The sequence below is a fragment of the Neomonachus schauinslandi genome, chromosome 13, assembly GCF_002201575.2.
Source record: "Neomonachus schauinslandi chromosome 13, ASM220157v2, whole genome shotgun sequence".
In the NCBI taxonomy this organism is placed as follows: domain Eukaryota; kingdom Metazoa; phylum Chordata; class Mammalia; order Carnivora; family Phocidae; genus Neomonachus; species Neomonachus schauinslandi.
This window is the reverse complement of record NC_058415.1, coordinates 45,775,342-45,793,443: the sequence shown is the minus strand read 5'-3', so window position 1 is coordinate 45,793,443 and position 18,102 is coordinate 45,775,342. Positions and strand designations below refer to the sequence as shown.

The 18,102-nt window shown below is 39.7% G+C and overlaps 1 protein-coding gene across 1 annotated transcript in view; it reads right to left on the bottom strand.

Moving 5' to 3' along the window:
- FOCAD (focadhesin) overlaps positions 1-18,102 on the bottom strand; it is a 282,029-nt gene that overhangs the window by 204,794 nt on the left and 59,133 nt on the right. The window contains exons 8-10 of the mRNA XM_044920455.1: positions 17,187-17,393; positions 9,459-9,546; positions 5,347-5,549 (exon numbers count right to left, since the gene is read on the bottom strand). Coding sequence (XP_044776390.1) covers positions 5,347-5,549; positions 9,459-9,546; positions 17,187-17,393 — 498 coding nt within the window. The remainder of the gene's footprint in view (positions 1-5,346; positions 5,550-9,458; positions 9,547-17,186; positions 17,394-18,102) is intronic.

Here is an 18,102-nt window from a genome sequence, read left to right as displayed (position 1 = left end):
ATAAATTGAGTCAAAAGCAGCAACATTACCCAGACGGGTAAGAGTAAACATACTGAAACAGGAAAGTAATCCTGTTTTACTTGAAGTATTATGTTGATGGTTAGGCTCCGTTTTTTGTCTGTTTGCCTAAGGTTCGAACAGCAGGAGAAAAACACAGTGTTGAATGAGACATCCCAGAACAGGGTCTCTGTCCCAGTGGGTGACAGTTGCCCTTGGCACAGTCCCAGGGCAAGGATGAGGCCTGGGGCTTTCTCTGAGCACCAGCTACCAAATCCTGGCCCCACAGCCCCCACGGGGGTTGGGGGGGGACGCTGAAAGTGCTGGCAGGCTCTGTGTTTTAGAGGAGAAAGCAGGTGTTTAAAAATAAAAGAGGTTTATGTTAGGTGAATTACATCTCAGTAAAAAAAATGCAAGAGACAAGACACCATAAAAAAATAACATTTAAATTAGTATTAAATGGTTGTAAAACATCTTTTACAGATATTAGTTGAGAATCTTTATTCGAAAAAGCTCGTAATAAAAATGTTCAAGTCTGTTAAGTGTTAACAGTAAGACAGGTATCTGATAGTACTTCTTTGCCTAAAGGAGTCTGAAAAAGAAATTGTGTGTTCAGTGAACAATACAGATTTTCATTAACTTTAAAGAATAATACTCATCTATGGCACCCTGGGTGGCTCAGTCGGTTAAGCGTCCGACTCTTGGCTTCAGCTCGGGTCATGGTCTCAGGGTCCTGGCATGAAGCCCCAAGTAAGGCTCCATGCTCAGCAGGGAGTCTCCCTGGGACCCTTTCCCTCTCCATCTCCCTCTGCCCTTTCCTCTATGGTCCTACTCTCCTGAGCGCTCTCTCATTCAAATAAATCTTTAAAAAAAAAAAAAGAGTAACACTCATCTGTAATAGTGATGAAAATAGGCTTAACCAAAGTGGAGCCAGGACTTGATCAGGAGAGGGAGTATGGAAACTCAAACCTGGAGCTCCTTGAAAGGAGGACAGATTTTTGCTAGAAGGGATTTAATCACTCACCAGAGCAGCAGCAGAAGACTGGACTAGACAAAGCCTCAAGAGGCTCTTTCTGCTCTATACCTCTATAAAGAACCTAGTCAAGAGTGGAGAGGTTTGGGAGGGCTGCTTATCACCAAAGGACAACCCACACCGTTCTCAGTATCCATGTTATTCAGAAGACGACGGTAGATGTACAAGATCTAAGACTTACTAACTCCTTTTAACTTCCAACCAAAAGTTTTTAAGAAGCCAGTTTATTTTAATGTACTATGACTTAGTGTTAGCCTGTAAATCTGCAACTGTTCTATTTACTTGCAAGTTCAGCACAAAGATGACAAATTACCAAAAGAAAAAATCAAACTGGAGCAGTAGGATATAGGCTCTATATTTAAACAGTCAAAAATCTGAATCTCAACTCTATCCTTCACTACCTGTGTAATTTGGGCAACTTAACCTGTCTAGCCTCAGGTTCCTCACTTGTCAAGGGAGTATTCTAAGAAGTCATCAGGAAAATGCAAATGAAAACCATAATGAAAAGGTACTTCATACCCACCAGAGGCAAAAACAGAGGCAATGACAAGTGTTGGCAAGGATGCAGACAAACTGGAGTCTTCATACACACCTGGTGGGCTGGTGGGAACGTAAAATGACATAGTCCCTTTGGAAAACAGTCTGGCAGTTCCTCCAACAGAGTACCGTATGATCTAGCAATTCCGCTCCTAGGTATCTACCCAAGATAAATGAAACCATGTCCACATAAAAACTTGTATAGGAAGGTTCATAACAGCACTATTCATAATAGCCAAAAAGTGAGAACAACCCAAAAGTTCATCAACAGATGAATGGAAAAGTAAAATGTGGTGTATAGCCATACACTGGAATATTATTCAGGGATTTCTCCTACTGTGTCTGCCAGGGGACATTCAAGAGACCCCAGCAGGTGTCTTCCTGTGGAGGACACAGGCCACCCAATTCACACCCCAGGGGGTGGCTTCCTACAGACCAGCTCTGGCCTGAGGCACCCCAGAGAATGTCACCATCCAGCAAGCCACCGCCACATTCTTTCTACAAGGTCTGATCTCGGTCTTGAGTAGGGAGAACCTCTCCATTCCTTCCTGGGGTAATCAATCTCTCCAGTCCTAGAAGTAGTAGCTGCTCCTTACTTTTATTAATGCAATATTCCTTAGAGCCTCTTTCATAACTTTTAGTCATTGGAGACCGTTTACTAGTTAATAATTCTTTGTATTAAGTTTTTCTTTGTTCAAATTACCAGCACAGTCTCTCTCTCCTGCCTAGACCCAGACTCATACCCTGGTGCTTTCTTTCTCCCCCCACATTCTCTGGGGGCTGGGGCACAAAGATTTTAAGCACGTTAGAATTTACAACTAGTGTCTGGTTTTTTTTTTTTTTTAGCCTATGAAAACACAAATAGGTGGTTTTAAATATCACATTTAATAGCCTAATAGAAGGAATCCTGTTTTCCACACACCACTAAAAAATATTAAAAGCTTATTAGATTATGTTAATTTTTAAAAGAAGATGAGTGGTTGTTTTGATAGCTTACATTTTTTAATTCTTAGAAACTGGAAGTTAAAACATGTTTCATTTCATGGCTATCAACACTTCAGAAATGGATAGGGAATATAGAATTGTGTGGTACAGAACATTTAACCTTATTTTCATTCCCCAGAGGAATTGTGCTTCCTAAGAAGTGCTCTAGTTCTAAATCAAACATGCTAAGTCAGAGTCACCCATCCAAAAAGAAATAATAAAAAGCAACAAGATCTGTGTTTTATACAAAGGTCTTTCTATAATATGTGGAGATGGTAAAACAATCTTCCATATCCTTATGAGAAGCACACATCCCTCAGTGAATAGAAGTTTACTAAATGTCTATCATGTGGTAAACAATGTGTCAGGTGTTGAGGATGCAAAGTTAAATAGATAACACCCTAGCTTATTTAAGTATGTGGAAAATCAGAGTATTCCATTAACAACTGGCTAAAAGACTTTGAATGCTCTCATCTATGATCATGTGACAACGATAAAGCAAAAACACTCATGTGGAAAAAAAAACACAAAAAGTTCAACAACTGTTGCAATTTCAATTTCAACATGCTTAGAAAATACAGGCCAAGTGTGAGAAGGGCCAAGATCCTTTCCCTCAATGAGTTTGCAGAACATATACGTAGCCCTCTTACTTAAGATACAACACAACTGAGTAATATTAAAAGAGCTGGGGATGCCAAGAAGGAGGTCATGAATTTGGACTCCGGGAGGCTGAGAACATTTGGCTGGGTCTTGAGGAATGAGCAGTCAAGGCAAAGGAGACAGAAGAGCATTGTGAGCAAAAGCAAAGATTCAGAGAGAGACGTGGAGAGTTTGCATCCTGTTAAATTTATAGGTGTGTTTGGAATATAGAGGCCTGGACAGGCGCGGAAGAAAAGCCAACAGCAAACTGTGGCTTGCAATTTTAAAAACGGTGATCATGTCTCCACTCCAAGCCTCCATAAAGCAGCACGCTATCATCAGGAGAATGTTTATAGCCCTAATAGTATCCCTTCCTCTTCCCCCTACACAAGCTGCTGAAGAGAAAGTCCAGCTATTAGTGTTAATGAGTAAGATTCACACACGTGAGCAAATAGTAAAGCGAGTGCTCATGAATTAGAGTCAGGGCGACTCTCAGTAAGTATCACCTGTGAGCTGAAAGAACGGAACTCTCAGATATCAGTACATCCTGCCCTGTCCCCATGCCCATCCAGAACCCAATCAGGAGCAAACCACAACAGAAAGTAAAAGGCTATTAGAAAATTTGGGCCACATTCTGTCCTATCGGGGCAGAGGCAAAAATTTCCTTCTCTTAATGCAACTCAGGTATCTACTTTAAGTTTGAAAGTTTTAGACAAGCAATTAGGAATTCAGATGCTGTAGAGTATGGTCAATTTGCCTATAGGCTAGCTTCTGCTGCGCCCTCAAACCAGGAATTACAGTGCCTGTATTTTTGTTGCTAGCACATTTAACAACACACGATTAGATGCATGCCTGCTTTTGCAGATGAAACGACTGGCTCTCGCCTGCATTTATATACTATCTTTCTCCGCGGAGACATAAGATGTTTCACCAGTTTTACTGCTTTAATGCTCATTCAATCCCCATCAAATTCATAGCTGGGAAAGTAATACTACATTTTACTGAAGGCAATACTCAAATGCCAAAAGAGAAAATGTCTAACCAACGTGGGCCCAGAACCCAGCCACTAACCAGACGTTGACAATACTTTTACATTATCATGACAGAAACGGTGAGACGGACAAAGCCGACTGAGGTCTGTGTAGCAAGGGGAACAGGGATGCAGCGTGAGAGACCGGCAGTCTTCCAAGTGAAGGTAGCAATGGAGGGGACCACGCAGGATACATAAAGAGCCATTTTGCCAAGGAAAATGGCCTAAGGTGCCACATATTAAAAAATCAAGTCTTAGGTCTCACAGATCCCAGAATTTTCAGGCATTTGAGGAGATTTCCCACCTTGGATTGTCCCAGATTTAATAACAACATGCTGCATAAAATGCTAAATTAAAGAATATGATAAGAAAAAAGGATTCCTTGCTCAAATGTGTTGGAGGAGCAACGGTTAAACGGAACTAGTTCCTTTTCTGCAGGATTTCTCAGGACCTTTAATAACTAATATCAGAAAACTCAAAGAAAGGGACGCCTGGGTGGCACAGTCGGTTGAGCGTCTGCCTTCGGCTCAGGTCACGATCCCGGGGTCCTGGGGTCGAGCCCCGCATCGGGCTCCCTGCCCGGTGGGGAGCCTGCTTCTCCCGCTCCCTCTGCCTGGCACTGTGCCTACTCGTGCTTGCACGCTCTCTCTGATAGATCAAAATCTTAAAAAAAAAAATTTTTTTTAAGAAAACTCAAAGAGGAAAAAGATTATACAGTATTTCCAAAACTTATTTTACACTCCCCTCTCACAGTCCAGAAGAATATACTAATAGCTACATCACTGCCTGACAGAATGGTAAAGTTCAAGGGGAGGAGTTTAAACCCAAACATACTTCATCAGGAGGTGAGATTATCTGCACGAACAGCAGTCCCACATTTACCACTTCACCTTTATTTAAGAGAAACAAGGGCGCCTGGGTGGCTCAGTTGGTTAAGCGGCTGCCTTCGGCTCAGGTCATGATCCCAGCGTCCTGGGATTGAGTCCCGCGTCGGGCTCCTTGCTCCGCAGGGAGTCTGCTGCTCCCTCTGCCCCTCCTCCCACACGGTCTCTCAATCGCTCTCTCTCAAATAAATAAACAAAATCTTTAAAAAAATAAATAAGAGAAACAAGGCTGAACTCATTACCTTTTGGTGGTCATCTCTGTAGGACTCCTGCTGTACCATTTCCAAAAGGTTCAAAGCCAACTGTTGCCTCGAAGGACCTTCTTCATGCATGGATATACAGTCTTCCAAGGCAGTAGAAGACAGTATCTGCAGAACTGGCATCACTAGCACCCAGGATGACCTTGGGATTTTCTGACCCCCAGCAACAGAGAGGAGCTTCAAAGCTATTCATCAAAACAACAATTCACATTTAAAAAATTACTACCACAATCCAACCAAGTGCTACTTTGTTTAAGAGTGATATGCAAAAAGTTTTCTTACCCCTTTACAACTGGGTCAGACCCATAACTAAGAGAATGGATCTTACCTTTTAGAAAGGAACATAAAAATTAATGATTATCTAAAACAAGCTGTTAATGTATGTTCCTGATAACTTCAGGATACTCTTAGAGAAAATACATACCATAAAGTATAAACCAACTCTCTAAGTAAATATGACTTTCTTCAAAATACAGTTCAGCTGGGGCACCTGAGTAGCTCAGTCAGTTGAGCATCCAACTCTTAGTTTCGGCTCAGGTCATGATTTTAGGGTCCTGAGATCAAGCCCCACATCAGGCTCCATGCTCAGTGTGGGGTCTGCTTGAGATTCTCTCCCTCTCCCTCTGCCCTTCCCCTTCTACCCCTCCCACACACACACTTGCATTCTCTCTTTCTCTCTAAAATAAATAAATAATATCTTTAAAAATAAATAAAATACAATTCAACTGTTGTCCTTATATTGTCCAGTCCTTCCACTACTCTCAACAGAGCCAAAAGACCTGAGTTCCTGATCAGTGGATTTGAAGACCAATGTGCATGCTTCCCTTATAAACCCAGGTGAGAATTATATTGAGATGCATTAGTAAATGAGGTGAAGCAGGGATGTCCTTCACAGTAATTGCTGTGTGCAGGAAAAGTCTCAGAGTCCATAACCAGCAACAATCAAACCCATTTTCATAAATGATTCTTTTTTTAACATGGACACTCAACTTACACATCAGAAATACACACACAAATGTGCGATACCTTACTCACATATATAATCTCCCCCAGACCATTAACAGAATGAGTTAAAGCAGAAATATATTTTTCACAATTATCTGAACCCTAATTTACCAAAAGATGTTTTTCACAGGCTTCTGAGCTAGATTATCAATCAATTTCCCCACAACACCAAAAAAGGTCTACAAGTTTTAAGTCATCTCAGTGAGTTGCCAATATTTTCTTTTCATCTTTTGGAAGTCAAACCTGAACATGGTATGAAGTACAAACACCTGTTACTCTAACACTGCTAATTGACCTTTTCTGCCAAAATATTAGTCTTTTTTTTTTATTAAGTTTTAAAAATACGGAACCTTCACGAATGTGCATGTATCTTCGTACAGGGGGCATGTAAATGTTTTCTGTATCATTCCAATCGAAATGTTAGTCTTAATCCATAATTGTCCCTGAGAGATTATGAAAATCCATTATCTTTAATAAAATAGGAAATGTACACATTTCTGTCTTTATTATAAATCTTCCAGGCATTTTTATAAATTGCTATTTACAATCAAGGCTAGTGTTAATAATTAAGAAGCATAACATTGTATTAATGCTGTGCATTTGTCAAATTTGAAATCATCAATATCTTCTTGGTTATCCTATTTGAACACTCTTTCCCAATATACTAAACAGCCGATCTTCCCTACTTTTCAACATAACATACTGGATGATAGAAATGCTCTACAAGTAGACTGTAGTAATGGTTGCACAACTTTGTAAATTCATTTTTTTTTTTTTTTAAGATTTTACTTATTTATTTGAGAGAGAGAGAATGAGAGACAGAGAGCATGAGAGGGAGGAGGGTCAGAGGGAGAAGCAGACTCCCTGCTGAGCAGGGAGCCCGATGCGGGACTCGATCCCGGGACTCCAGGATCATGACCTGAGCCGAAGGCAGTCGCTTAACCAACTGAGCCACCCAGGCGCCCCTGTAAATTCATTTTTTAAAAAAGCCACTTTATTGTACACTTAAAAATGGTAAACTTTATGGTAAGTAAACTATACCTCAATAAAGCTGTTTATTTTTTTTATTTTATTTTAAAGATTTTATTTATTTATTTGACAGAGAGAGAAACAGCTAGAGAGGGAACACAAGCAGGGAGAGTGTGAGAGGGAGAAGCAGGCTTCCCTCCGAGCAGGGAGCCCGATGCGGGGCTCGATCCCGGGACCCCAGGACCATGACCCGAGCCGAAGGCAGACGCCCAATGACCGAGCCACCCAGGCGCCCCTCAATAAAACTGTTTAAAAAAGAAAACAAAACCCTGGCTGTCAGTGGATGGAACTGGAGGGTATTATGTTAAGCAAAATAAGTCAATCAGAGAAAGACAATTATCATTTGATCTCACTGATGTGTGGAATTTAAGAAACAAATCAGAGGATCATAGGGGAAGAGAGGAAAAAATAAAACAAGACGAAATCAGAGAGGGTGACAAACCATAAGAGACTCTTAATCATAGGAAATAAACTGAGGGTTGCTGGAGGGGAGGAGGGTGGGAGGGATGGGGTGGCTGGGTGATGGATATTAAGAAGGGCATGTGATGTAATGAGCACTGGGTGTTATATAAGACTGATGAATCCCTGGCCTCTACTTTGGAAACCAATAATACACTATGTTAATTAATTGAATTTAAATTAAAAAATAGAAGAGAAAAAAAAAAAACCACCACCACCTATGGCTGTCAGAAGTACCAACCCTGGCAAATTATACCTCTGGGAAGATGCCATGTGCACTGCTAGGAGAACAACATCATCAACAAAAAAGGCAAAAGCAGTTCAGAAAGAGCCTCAGGAGGAGGGCACACATGAGCACAAGGCCAATAGACAAAAAGAGTGCAGGAAGCCAAGGGCCCCCTCTGCGTGCTACAGCCATTCTTAAGACAGACTTTAAGTGGAAAAGGAATTCACCCTCAAAATCATGATGAATTAAAAGGCCCACAATGAACTACACAATCAGTATCTACCTCTTTAAGCACTTTAAAATGAGAGTGGGGATGTACTGGCAGATCATGGCACCATGCAACAATTTATTTTAATTTTTGTTTTTTTTATTAACATATAATGTATTATTTGTTTTAGGGGTACAGGTCTGTGATTCATCAGTCTTACACAATTCACAGCCCTCACCATAGCACATACCCTCCCCAATGTCCATCCCCCAGCCACCCCATTCCTCCCACTCCCCACCACCACTCCACCAACCCTATTTGTTTCCTGAGATTAAGAGTCTCTTGGGGTGCCTGGGTGGCTCAGTCGTTAAGCATCTGCTTCGGCTCAGGTCATGATCCCAGGGTCCTGGGATCGAGACCTGAATCGGGCTCCCTGCTCAGAGGGAAGCCTGCTTCTCCCTCTCCCACTCCCCCTGCTTGTATTCCCTCTCTCGCTGTCAAATAAATAAATAAAATCTTAAAAAAAAAAAATCTCTTATGGTTTGTCTCCCTCTCTGGTTTCGCCGTTTTATTTTTCCCTCCCTTCCCCTATGATCCTCTGCCTTGTTTCTCAAATTCCACATGTCAGTGAGATCATCTGATAATTGTCTTTCTCTGATGGACTTATTTCGCTTAGCATAATACCCTCTAGTTCCATCCACGTTGTTGCAAATGGCAAGATTTCATTTTTTTTTTTGATGGCACCATGCAACATAATTTAGACAGATCCTCCATTACTATATAGATGTTACCCAGAGTAAAGAGACGCATCATTAGCATAAAAGCTGCATTTTAAAGGTGTGACTTGGTTGCCATCGGCCAGACCTATCAACTTGATTTTATACCGTATTTTTAAATGGAACATTTTTACCCGCCTTTAGTCCCATTCCTCACTCTTAGGACAGCCGAGATACTTGGTAAATTATGGTATATGGAGCCTTTGCACAAAACACCTTGTCGGTAAGAAAAACAAAGTTCTATTTCAGAATGATTAATTAGGAAAATTCTAGAACAAAAACTCAAAAGTATACAGGACTTTCTAGGATAGCATAATATGTAGCTCAAGAGACTCCTGCCAACACTTATGTTCTAGTTACATTTTACTCTTGTGAGGCTATTTTTATTTACCTAGACTTAGGATTGGTTTCTGCTGACTTGCTGGAGTCTGTAGCAGAAGTAAAGCTATTCCAATCGTGACCAGTTCAACAGGAAAATCCTAAAACAAAAACAAGAAAGGAGTTGAAGAAGTTCCCAGAGCCATGGCTTTTAGTAACATGTATCCAGGAAGAGTATATTTAACATGAAAGATCATCAACCTACTGTACAAAGTTATTTACAATAAGCCAGCTCTGCTCCAGGAAGGATGGTGACTCCACAGCAATCACACAGCAAAAACACAAAATGTTATATCTGGTCGAAGAGCAGGGGCTATACACCAAATTAATTTAAAGAGAAAATGCCTGGGCACATGGGTGGCTCAGTTGGTTAAGCGACTGCCTTCGGCTCAGGTCATGGTCCCAGGGTCCTGGGATCAGCCCTGTACCGGGCTCCCTGTTCCACGGGGAATCTGCTTCTCCCTGTGCCCCTCCCCCTCACTCATTTTCTCTCTCTCTCTCTCCCCCCGCTCAAATAAATAAAATCTTTAAAAAGAAAAATAATTAAAAAGAAAGAGAATATACCTTAATAGAACAGACTGACAAGTATTCAAAAACAGTCTTTCAAATTAGTGAAAAACTACCTGAAATACTAAAAGAATACTTCATTTCTGAAAAGGAGATCAACTGTCTAATCACCTAATACAGGCATGATTCATCTATATAACGTACATAAAGAACTACACTTAATGATTTTAATAAATCATATTATTTTGGGGTGCCTGGGTGGCTCAGTCGATTAAGCATCCCACTCTTGGTTTCAGCTCAGGTTATGATCTCTGGTTGTGGAGATCGAGCCCCATGTTGGGCTCCACCCTCAGTGGGGAGTCTTATTTCCCTCTCCCTCTGCCCCTCCCCACCCTGCTTGCTCAAGCGTGCCCTCTCTCTGAAATAAATAAATCTTCAAAAATAAAAATAAATAAATCATGTTATTTTAATCAAAGAAACAGTAATACCCAAGGAGGCAGAGATTTTTTTTTTAATTACAGTAATCTATTAAGCATATTTAAATGTAACAAAGCAATAACCACAGAAACTGAAAATCATTATTTTTCACCAAGTGTATCAATGAAATGAAAAAGTAAAATGGATGTGAATATTAAGTTCTAATAAGTAAATTACAAGAGATACAAGATGTTATTTGAGCCTTCTAAATAAAGAAAACATTAACATATTCTGTAACTAAAGAAGAAAGGTCCAATACACTTCGCTAAAATTACTTCATTCTGAAATTTTACACACGCAACTGCAGAGCAGAAGTATCTATGAATCAGAGGGTGGGCAAGAAAAAAAAAGAAAGAAACGTTAGGTAGAGCCACATGTTAAAAAAAACACTTGGAGAAAACAAACTAGTCTGACAAACTCAGAAGTTACAATCTTGGAGGTGCTACTAACTTTGGCACAAATAAGTATAAAATAAATACAGAGCTACATCTCAGTTTTACCATTTAAAAAGTGAAAACAAACAGCAAACTCTTCCCAAGTGCTTGTTTATGGACTTTTAAAAACCAGCAAAAGAAGAAAATTAAATCGTTTTAATGGAATATTTTCTAATTTGTGTCTTTGAGCCTATACCTGCTCAGTGCTTTGAAATTTAGTTGAGAACAACAAAGCAACAGCTATTTGAGGACAATCAATGCATTTTTGAAACCAATACACTTACTATATATACCACCACACCATTCTTTGCCATGATCGTTTCCTAAATTTCATTTCATATTCTGCATATCCATTTAAAAAAGAAAGAAAACGCAGCAAGGTCATTTAAATTTCAAATTTCCTGGCTACCAAGATCAGAGACAAATGAAAGTATGACTTTATACTAAGGCTACACTCGAAAACCTTTTTCACACAAGCTATCACTGCAAGGGCCACAAAGTAGCATTTTGGGGTTCTGATCTGTACTAGGAACATGCTAAGTGGATGGAACTTTTTCTTTTGAGAGAGAGAGAGTATGCGGGGGTGGGGCAGAGGGAGAAAGAGACTCTCAAGCAGGCTCCATGCCCAGCACAGAGCCTGATGCAAGGCTCAATCTCATGACCTCGAGATCATGACTGAGCAGAAATCAAGAGTCAGATGCTTAACTGACTGGGCCACCTAAGGGCCCCTAAGCGGATGGAACTTAAAGGTGGGAAGGACCAAGTGAAAATGGCATTCTCCAAGAAGGGGGACACTGGCCTGTTCAGAATGGAGGGTGAAAGGAAATGACCTAGAGAGCAAGGCACCAAAATGAAGGAATAGTAGGGGATTACACTAAATAAGCTTAAATTGCTTACAGTTCTGAGAAGTTTATTGTTTGATTGATTTTTAATGGAGACCAAATAACGGTAGCACTTCATGATGTCTTTTAATAAAAGACTGTGTTAAACATCTCATATGCCATTTGTAACCCTATACGTATTGCTACTGTAACTTGTGCTTTCTGCCCCAGACCAGTGAAAGATCCAGAGGACAGGACAGTTAAAGCCCCACTGGGGCTTGACAAATTGACAAGAGAAGCCCATGGATAAATGCTTCCCTCCTTCATCTGGATCCTTCTGAAGGGTTCTGAGACATATTTCATAACACTTCTCAGAATATTCTGTGCGATCAAGCAATTGGTTGTTCATAGCACTGGGCAACATGGTAATATCTGCATTACCTCTCCCATTTCCAGCATTTCACGCTTCTTGTCCCTTTCCCACTTGCTTCCTGGCATCACCCTTGCAGATAAACTCCTGTTGCATAAACCCTGGCTTTTGTGGAAACACTGGCTCTGCTCTTGACATTACGGAAACTCGGGGACTACTTCTGGAGGAACCCAGGCTAATTCAGAGCCTATCTGGAGCAAGGAAGTAAAATACAAAAGAGGAGGAAATGCCTTTACACTGGGCCACAGATGTCACAGGACTTTTGATAGCAGCAAACCTTGGAGTCCACACTTTCTGTCCTCAATTCCAATGAAAGATTGTCAGTGCGCACCACCAATGATGCAGGCACTAAGTACTTAGACACACACAGTGAAGAAAGGTGAGTGGAACAGAGTCAGCTGATGCCGAGGTCTTCGAGAGCACGGGGTCCTGGCCTTCCCCAAGATGGGCTGTTTAGCTCTTGCTTCCCTTTGACAGCTACCCAGTCTCCTCACAATCAGTATCATTTTTTGCCTAACTTTGCTGATAAGAGTAATGAAAAGGACCTTGGGTTATAACCACTCAAATAGAGCGAAAAATAACTCAACCAAGACTAAATCCACTGCAACTAATATAGCATAAGGAACGCATCCATTTTCACAATGCAAGGAAACATCTCCAATAGAAGAATATAAAAATAACAAAGGGGAAAAGAAAAGTTAATGTTAATATTTGAACTGCATATCCAGCTGGTAAACTCAGTGATATAGGAAAGATATAGCCCTAGCCTAGGTAATAAGAATGTCTTTTTTTTTTTTAAGATTTTTTTACTCATTTATTTAGGACAGAGAGAGAGATCACGGGCAGGGGGGAGGAGTAGAGGGAAAAGCAGATTCCCCACTGAGCAGGGAGCCTGATGCTGCACTCGATCCCAGGACCCTGGAAGGAAGACGCTTAACCGCCTGAGCCACCCAGGCGCCCCTAAAGATTTTTTTTTTAATTTGAGAGAGAGAAATGGAGCAGGGGGAGGGGCAGACTCCTTGCTGAGCAGGGAGCCCCACTCAGGGCTTGATCTGGGATTCCAGGATCATCGTGATCTGAGCCGAAGGCAGACGCTTAACTGACTGAGCCACCCAGGTGCCCCAGTAATAAGAATGTCTTATTCTACTTTATTTTGTTTCAAATTACAGTGCATGTAGCCCTAAAGGAGATAGGTTTGCAAATTAGTTTTCCTAGGCTTTTTTTTCTTTCTTATTTTTTGGTTAAACCTCAGAAACACTGGGCCAGAGGTGGGGGTAAAAAATTACAAAACACAAGTATTTTAACAGTTCTATTCATATTTACTTCCTTCTAAATTGTTAAATATTGAGCAAAAGGAAGACACTATAAATATGACTTTCACAGGCATCACTATTGTTCTAAATTATAATATTGTGTAATTCCACAGGCCAATACCCCTAATGAACACATGTGCAAAATTCAACAAAGTATTAGCAAACCTAATACAACCGTTTATTGAAAGGATCATGTATCATAATCAAGTGGGATTTATTCTAGGGATGCAAGGATGGTTCAACAACTGCAAATCAACATGATACACCACCTTCACAGAACGAAGACTAAAAATCATATGATCACCTCAATAGATGCAGAAAAAGCATCTGACAAAACTCAACAATCATTTATGATAAGAACTCTCAAAAAGGGGGGTAGAGAGGGAACATACTTCAACATACTATAGGATATATATGAGAAACCCACACCTAAAATCATACTCTATGGTGAAAGCTAAAAGCTTTCTCTAAGATCAGAAACAAGACAAGTATGTCACTGTCACTACTTTATTCAACATAGTATAGGAAATCATAGCCACAGCAATTAGGCAAGAAAAAGTGACAAAAGACATCCAAATTAAAAAGAAAGAAAACTGTTACTATTTGCTGAAAACTATTACAATACGTGAATTCAGTAAAGTTGCAGGATATAAAAAGCAATATACAGAAATCTGTTGTGTTTCTATACACTAATACTAAACTATCAGAATGAGAAAATTAAAAAAAAAAAACCATATACAATTGTATAAAAAAAAAATACACAGGAATAAATTTAACCAAGGAGGGAGAAGACCTATACTCTGAAAACAATAAGGCACTGATGAAAGAAACTGAAGAAGACACAAATAAATGGAAAGATATTCCATACTGTTAAAATGTCCCTAACACCCAGAACAATCTAAAGATTCAGTGCAATCCCTATCAAAATGCCAATGGAATTTTTCATAGAACTAGAACAAATAATCCTAAAATTTGTATGAAACCACAAAAGACTTCAAATAGCCAAGGTAATCGTAAGAAAGCTGGAGGAGATCTCACACTTCCAGATTCCAAATTATACTACAAAGCTATAGTGATCAAAACTGTATGGTACAGACACAAAAACAGACACATTGATCAACAGAACGGAACAGAGAGCTCAGAAATAAACCCGTGCTCACATGGACAATAAATCTTCAACAAAAAAAAGGCAAGAATATACAATGGGGGAAGGACAATCCCTCGATAAATGGTGTTGGGAAAACTGGACAGCTACATGCAAAAGAATGAAACCAGACCACAGCATTACACCATACACAAAAATAAAATCAAAATGGATTAAAGCCTGAAACCATAAAATTCCTAGGAGAAAACACAGGCAGTAAGCAATCCGATGTTGGTCTTAGCAGTATTTTTTCAATGTCTCCTCAGACAAGAACAACAAAAGCAAAAACAAATGAGACTGCATCAAAATAAAAAACTTTTGCACAGCAAAGGAAATCATTAACAAAATGAAAAAGCAACCTACAGAATGGTAGAAGATATTTGCTAATGACATATCTGATGAGGGGTTAACATCCAAAATGTAAAAAGAACGGTATTTTTACATGTTTTCCATATCTTATCTATAAAATATATCATATACAGCATATATTATATATCAATAGGTATGATTATATACAATAAATATACATCTGAATAGGCATTTAATCTATATTGATTATCATGTTATATATAACATGTTATATACTAGAGCTAACAGATTATATAACAGATAACAGATATATAACTACATAATATATATCATATATTACTATTACACATAATAATATATAACACCAATATATCATGATATAATATATAATATTACCTACAACGTCCCAGCAGATGTAAAACCATGCTAATCACAAGACTGACAAATTGACAAATGACTTACTTGAGCCTTCCTTGGCTCCCACTTCCCATTAAAATTTACATTCAGTTTCTGTTTCCCACCTAGCATTTACTCCTTTATTCTGATTTGGTTCTCACCACCGTCCCTCCACTGAAACTGCTTCCTCTAAGGTAAACAATAAACTTCTACTTATTGCACCCTAAGAGTTCTTTCCATACCTTACTTTAAACACTCTCTCCATGACGCTGTTGACCATTCTCCTTTCTGAGACATTCCTTTCCCTGATTTTCATCTCCTCGGTCTCTTCTGTTTATCATACAATCCTTCTGGCCACACTTTCTCCTCATTTTCAGTACACTCTAGCCCCTGGAGTTCCATGAAAACCCATGTAACGTAATCCCATGGGTAAAACTCCCACCTCGAAGTAGAGGTCTACAAATCTATACCTTTAGCCTAAGCTTCTATCCTGAATTTTAAAAGCACATATCCAACTATCCACGATCCATACACACCTCAAACCAAGCATATCTAAATTTATCCTCTTCCCTCCAATATCAGCTACCATTTCTCAAAGTGAAGGGCACCCTCCAGTTGCTCAAGAGACAGTGGAGACTCTGCCAAGGAACTTCTCCTTGACCATCTAATCAGCCACAAAGCCCTGTTGATTTCATCTCCTCCCTCTTCTACTCTTTCCTATTCTCTTCCCCTAATTAGTCCCTTGCTATGGACTGAACTGTGCCTCTGCCACACAAATACATATGTTGAAGACCTAACTACCAACCTGACCACATTTGGAGCATAGAAGTAATTAAAAAATTAAATGAGGTCATAACAACGGGGCCAAAATCCAGTAAGATTAGTGTTCTTTTAGAAAGAAATAATAGCTCTCTCTTGCTCTCTCCCCATGCTGTGAGAACACAGCAAGGAGGCAGCTATCTATAAGCCAAGAAGAGATCCCTCACCAGAATCCAGTTGGTCAGCACCCGTTCTTTGACTTCCTAGTCTCCAGATGTGTGAAAAATACATTTGTGTTGTTTAAGCCACGCACACTGTGGTAGTTTAAGACCAGACCCGCAGTGTAAGACATGCCTCCTCACTTCCTGCCCTAGTAGTGTAGCCCTGCTCTAAAACCTCCTCCAATCTCCTACAACGATCTTTCATATACAAAAATCTGAGGGCACCTCTATGCAGAAAGGTCTTCAATAGCATGCCATTGCCTAGAAGATAAAATCGTAAACTCATTCATGTGGCATGCAAGACCTTTTGTGGGAGACCAGCCTTATCTCCTACACCTTCATCTGTCAACAATATGGCAGATGTTGTCTTCTGAACATGTCCTGCCTGCTCTGCTTGCTCATGTGTCTGTGTTTGAGCACATGCTATTCCACAACTGGAATGCCCCCCAACATCTGGTTTGAATCAGGCAAACTCCTAGGCAGACCTCCTCAAATCAGAACTCATGCCCAACTTCCCTTAACCTGTACTCCCGCTGCCCTTTACATATACTCCCATAGAAGCATTCACCTTATTGGACGCCAGTTACTTAAATTATTTATGTGCATGTCTGGAAGTCTCTTGAGGTCACAGGAAGTGTCTTTTTATGTATGTATTCTATAGGGTCTGGCATATAATAGGTGTTCGAGACTTGCGTTCTACACACATAAATGGAAAAAAAAAAAATGCCACAGTGGTAGACCCTTAACTGGTGCTCCAAATGTAATGACTTGTTTTTATAACAGATGACAATAGTAGTACATTAATAGTATGATCTCATGGTATTTGATCAAAACACCTTTGATATCAATGAAGTAAAAGAGCACACGCACCCTGCTACCGAAAGACCCAATTAAGAGAACTGACGTGTTAAAATCTCGTATTCTCCTTACCTCCTTCAGAAGTTCAACACTGTGCTCTAAAAGGTGAATTAAAGATGAGCATTCCCCAGTTATTGTTAAGCTGACTTCGCAGACACACAGCAGCTGAAGGGTCAGCTGGATAAGCTGAATTTTCCAGAAAACGGGATGACGCAGAAGGCTTAAATATACTTCCTCAATAAACAGCATCACTTCTGTTGTCTGGATCAAATCTTTTACCTGTTTAAAAAAAGTCATTACATGATATTAAAATAATATACAAAACAAAGGATAATTTTAAACTATGTAAGAAGTATTAACAATCTTTTTTTTCTAAACCTATAAAGACTTAAAGAGATGAAGACATTTACATGACTCAAAGAGAATTAAACCATGTATAAACTCTGCCTTATTTTTGTCACTAACCAAAATACAATTTGCTACCATTTTTGTTACTGCTGGCTGACACAAATTCTTTTCATTTATTTTTCTGACTTCTCTCAGTGCAGATTTTTCTTTAAGACAAAGTACATGACCATGCCAACATGTTGAAGGAAATTAATTAAAGTTGGTTTTGAGCTCTCCAAATGAACTCTCCTTTCAATGATTCCAACACAGTTACCTGGAAGAAAAGGGTTAGCATGTTATTCTAATGTACTACTAAGCCCTTCATCTGGAAGATATTTGCTCAGACAACCTTAACTGACAGCATCATTTCCACACTTGGCAGATGCAATGAAAGACCATATTCAAATGGTAGGGTGTCTTCTCAACAGGCTAATGCATTAGATAGGAAGGACTTGGGTGCTCTTGAAAATCCCAATTCAATTCAAACCCAGCTGTTCCGATCAAAATTCTGGAGTTGGTATTAAGGATATGGTCCTGCTCACAGACACATTGGCATTTACCAGAAATTACAAACAATGAACCATCTGCTTCAATCAGAAGC